This window comes from Hipposideros armiger, unplaced genomic scaffold (genome assembly GCF_001890085.2).
Source record: "Hipposideros armiger isolate ML-2016 unplaced genomic scaffold, ASM189008v1 scaffold_679, whole genome shotgun sequence".
NCBI lineage: Eukaryota > Metazoa > Chordata > Mammalia > Chiroptera > Hipposideridae > Hipposideros > Hipposideros armiger.
In genome coordinates, this window is record NW_017732029.1 from 610,021 (window position 1) to 613,777 (window position 3,757).

General features: G+C 46.5%; 1 protein-coding gene across 7 annotated transcripts in view; it reads left to right on the forward strand.

The window, feature by feature from the left end:
* The first annotated feature begins 2,307 nt into the window (after positions 1-2,307).
* The window catches only part of GRIA2 (glutamate ionotropic receptor AMPA type subunit 2), a 127,721-nt gene continuing 126,271 nt past the window's right edge, over positions 2,308-3,757 (forward strand). For 3 of the 7 annotated variants that reach the window (XM_019626470.1, XM_019626469.1, XM_019626474.1), the window contains exons 1-2: positions 2,441-2,856; positions 3,404-3,544. In XM_019626470.1, the coding sequence (XP_019482015.1) occupies positions 2,769-2,856; positions 3,404-3,544 (229 nt within the window). In that variant the 5' untranslated portion in view covers positions 2,441-2,768. Of the gene's footprint in view, positions 2,857-3,403; positions 3,545-3,757 lie in introns of all 7 variants that reach the window. The other 4 variants (XM_019626472.1, XM_019626471.1, XM_019626475.1 and 1 more) reach the window with 2 other exon arrangements.

Here is a 3,757-nt window from a genome sequence, read left to right on the forward strand (position 1 = left end):
GTCGCTGGCGACAGCGTAGCCTGCAGTGGGGCTGGCTGATGGCTGGCAGCTGGCGAGCGTTTTCCTGAGCTGCCAGGAGCCGTCTGGAAAGGCCGTCCAATGGTTCTTGAGCCACTGCCTCACCTGGGAAGAGCACAATGATAATACCAACATGGGCCAGTGAAGCTACGTCCTCCACAACTAGATTAAGGAACCAAAGGACAACAACTTGTCTGTTCCCCTCCTCCAATTCCTCAATAAAATCTTAAAAAGAAAAAAAAATACATTGACTCACACTTTAAACATCACCATTTCTCAACATTTAAGCTTCTCTCTCTTTTGCTCTCTCACTCTTTTCTTTCATTCCAAGTTACTTTGTATAAAATTGAAGTTTTTCTTGTAAAATTTTGAATGGAGAAAAAAGGAAAATGGCTGAGAAAAAAAGAAAAATATTGAATGGAGAAAAAAAATTTGCTCTGAGCTGTTACTCATACTTTTATATATAATTTTAAATTTTCAAATAGAGAATTACTTGAAATAATTTTTGTGACTTACATTACAATCAGTGATTGAATAGGTAAGATTTATTTAGTTATTCTTTATATTGCAATTTTGGCTATATATTTAATTATGTCTTTATTTTTATTTTATCTAATTTTTAAAAGGGTAAATGCATTTTAATTCACAGAACATTATATATATATATATATAGTGAATTGTTTATTAACAGACAAAATAAATTATTGGCGATAATATTGGGAGGTATTTTTACTTGTAGTACATAAGCTTTGTAATAGATTATGGACATATTCCCCTTCTTGGTTTAGGAATATGTATCAAAAAACAAAAACAGGGAAGACCATGATCTGAAATCACGTAATATAAGATTTGAGAGCTATCGAGGCCATATTGCTCATGTTCTTCATTTTTACAATAGGGAAATCGAGGCCCAGACTGATATAGGGGCAATATGACATAATGCAGTCAACAGGAGGCTGCAGGAATGATAATAATGTGACAATTGCACAGCAAGGCAGCATGATAGATTAACTCTCTCGGCATTCTGAGATATTAGCAGGCTATTCCTTTAGTATTGAAGCCTCTAATCTCCTGCCTCCTGGAAATGGTCCCTTGTACTCAATCTTCCTCTATTTATTTGTTTAAACCACAAAAGCCATTAAATTTAGTGAGAAATTTCTCAGGCAGCAGAGGGAATTGCCAGAGCAGGTTCCCAGGCATTGGCATGGCAACCAGTTTCACGTGAAGTGCACGAATTCCACAGGGGGGAGTCCAGCCTTCTGTACTCCATGCTAACTCCCATCTCACACACTTTTAATCCCTAACCGCGTCTTTCTTAGTGGTCTCGAGGTCGCGGGTTCAAAATGATGAGAACCTAGCTTACTTTCCTTGGGCAACGATTTTTCAAAACTCACGGTCAAAATGCGATGGGATATCTAGTGTCTAAGTCTTTGGGAAGAGTCTGCAGCTCATCGGCATCATCCAATGCGTTTCTCCTACAAGACTTTCCCCGTTAAAACGGAGTCTTCTGCTTCGATCCGTATAAAGCAAGGGCTTCTAAGGGACCAAGTCTACATGTCTCCACGACGGGAGAGAGCGCAGTTAAGGCGGCGAGCGATTCCCACACCGAGCTGGCTCGGCAAGTTGGCATCACAGCCCAGTGCAACACACTCTAAAAGATGGGATTTCCATGCAAAGTATTTCAAAGATTACATCTTGATCTTCTATGCGACTTTAGCCTCTAAAGATAGAATCTGGGGTTTTCCCTGGACCATGGCGACGTCACCTTTAGCTAAAGTTCACAATTTACGAACACTTCTTCGATGGGCATTTTGCTTGTTAGCTTTTTGGCTGAGTCAGATGAGGCGGATGGCAGCGTTTTGATAATGCTAGGTGGGTTTTCACAGGTCATTGAAGATAAAAATTAAAATTACTTTTAACGTAAAACAGCAGGGCCTGGTGATAGAACGCTTCAAGGCCAACAATTAGCAATTCGGCTTCTGCACAGCAGCCGGAAATCAGCTTTGCTGCATTTGGTCCAGGCTGGAGCATCTATCTCCACGGCAGCTGCAGCGGCGGCACAAAGGTAGCGCCAGGCTGCAAGCGAGGCGCTGTCCTGGGTGCTGAAAGGCAGAAGCGCGCGGTGGGCACGACAGCTCGCGAGACCAGAGGTCTCGCCGAGGGACAGCCGCTGCCGGGCCCAGGCGCGCTTTCCCAGCGCGGGGCACGCGACGCTGCTAGGGCAGTGCGGGGTGCGGGGTGCCAGGCGGGGGAGAGGTGGACGCGCGCGCCAGTCGCCTGCCGCGAGTCGCGCACGCGCGTCCGGGACTGCCTTCCCCTCTCTGTGACTTGCGTGTATGTGTGTATGTGTGTGGGTGTGGGTGTGTGTGTGTGTGTGCGCGCGCGCCCGTGTGTGAGAGAGAGGGGAGAGAGGGAGAAGAGAGCTCGAGAGAGGGTGAGTGTGTGTGAGTGCATGGGAGGGTGCTGAATATTCCAAGACACTGGGACCATAGCGGCAGCTCCGCTGAAAACTGCATCCAACCAGTCCTCCGGACTTCGGGAGCAGGGACAGGGCGCAGGGCGTCAGCAGCCACCAACAGGACCTGGGAAATAGGAATTCTGCCTCCACTTCAGGTTTTTAGCGGCTTGGTGCTAAATTGCTGTTTCAAAATGCGGAGGATCTAATTTGCTGAGGAAAACGGCCAACGAAGGAAGAGGAGGAAAAGGGGGAAAAAAAGGGATATTTTGTGGATGCTCTACTTTTCTTGGAAATGCAAAAGATTATGCATATATCTGTCCTCCTTTCTCCTGTTTTATGGGGACTGATTTTTGGTGTTTCTTCTAACAGCATACAGATAGGTAGGTACCCTTTGTGCTCTGTTTTTGAATTGTGCAGAATTTGGTGGTAATCTTTGTTCACAGTGGACAAATTAATTCATGTCATGTAGACTTATGTCATACCTTGACTGCATTCCAGATTTAAACTGCCTAGAATATACATGTTTTTCTTGGGGTGAGGCAAAGGGAAAAGACGCTGGCTTTGATACAATAGAGTAAAAGGTCTTCTCATTCCTGACCCCACGATTTTATTAATTCTTCCTTAACATTTTCCCCTTTGCTGAGATTCTCTAGGGGTCTGAATGCAAAGCTTGTGCTTACGAGGGAAGGCGAACGTGTCTGGCCACCTACCTTGCCCTCAGACTCTCATCTGTGTCTTGACCCCTTGGCTACCATTTGGATGTCCGACCCCCCCCCGCCTCCCGCCCCCTTGCTGCCCGTGTCCCTCGATGTGTTTATTCGGCCTATTAACGTTAATAAGAGACTCTAGGGCTCTGGGGCGCTAGCGGGCTCCTCTCCTTTCCCTCCGGACATTGACACTGTTCTGCTTGTTGTTTGTTCTTTGCAGGGGGGCTATTTCCCAGGGGCGCCGATCAGGAATACAGTGCATTTCGGGTAGGGATGGTTCAGTTTTCCACTTCGGAGTTCAGACTGACACCCCACATCGACAATTTGGAGGTAGCAAACAGCTTCGCAGTCACCAATGCTTGTAAGTAATGAATATTCATGCATTTTGGGTGCCGCACGAGGAAAGCCAGCGAGTATAAGTGTGGGGTGGTGTGTGCGTGTTTTTGTGTGTCAGTGTGTGGGTGTGAGTGACTGCACACGCGCGTGCGTGTAACAGCGTAGGGAGAAAGTGGCTGCAATCTCGGGGACCCCCGCTGGCTGTGGGGGAGGTGAGGAGGGAGCACTGAAGAGTGTG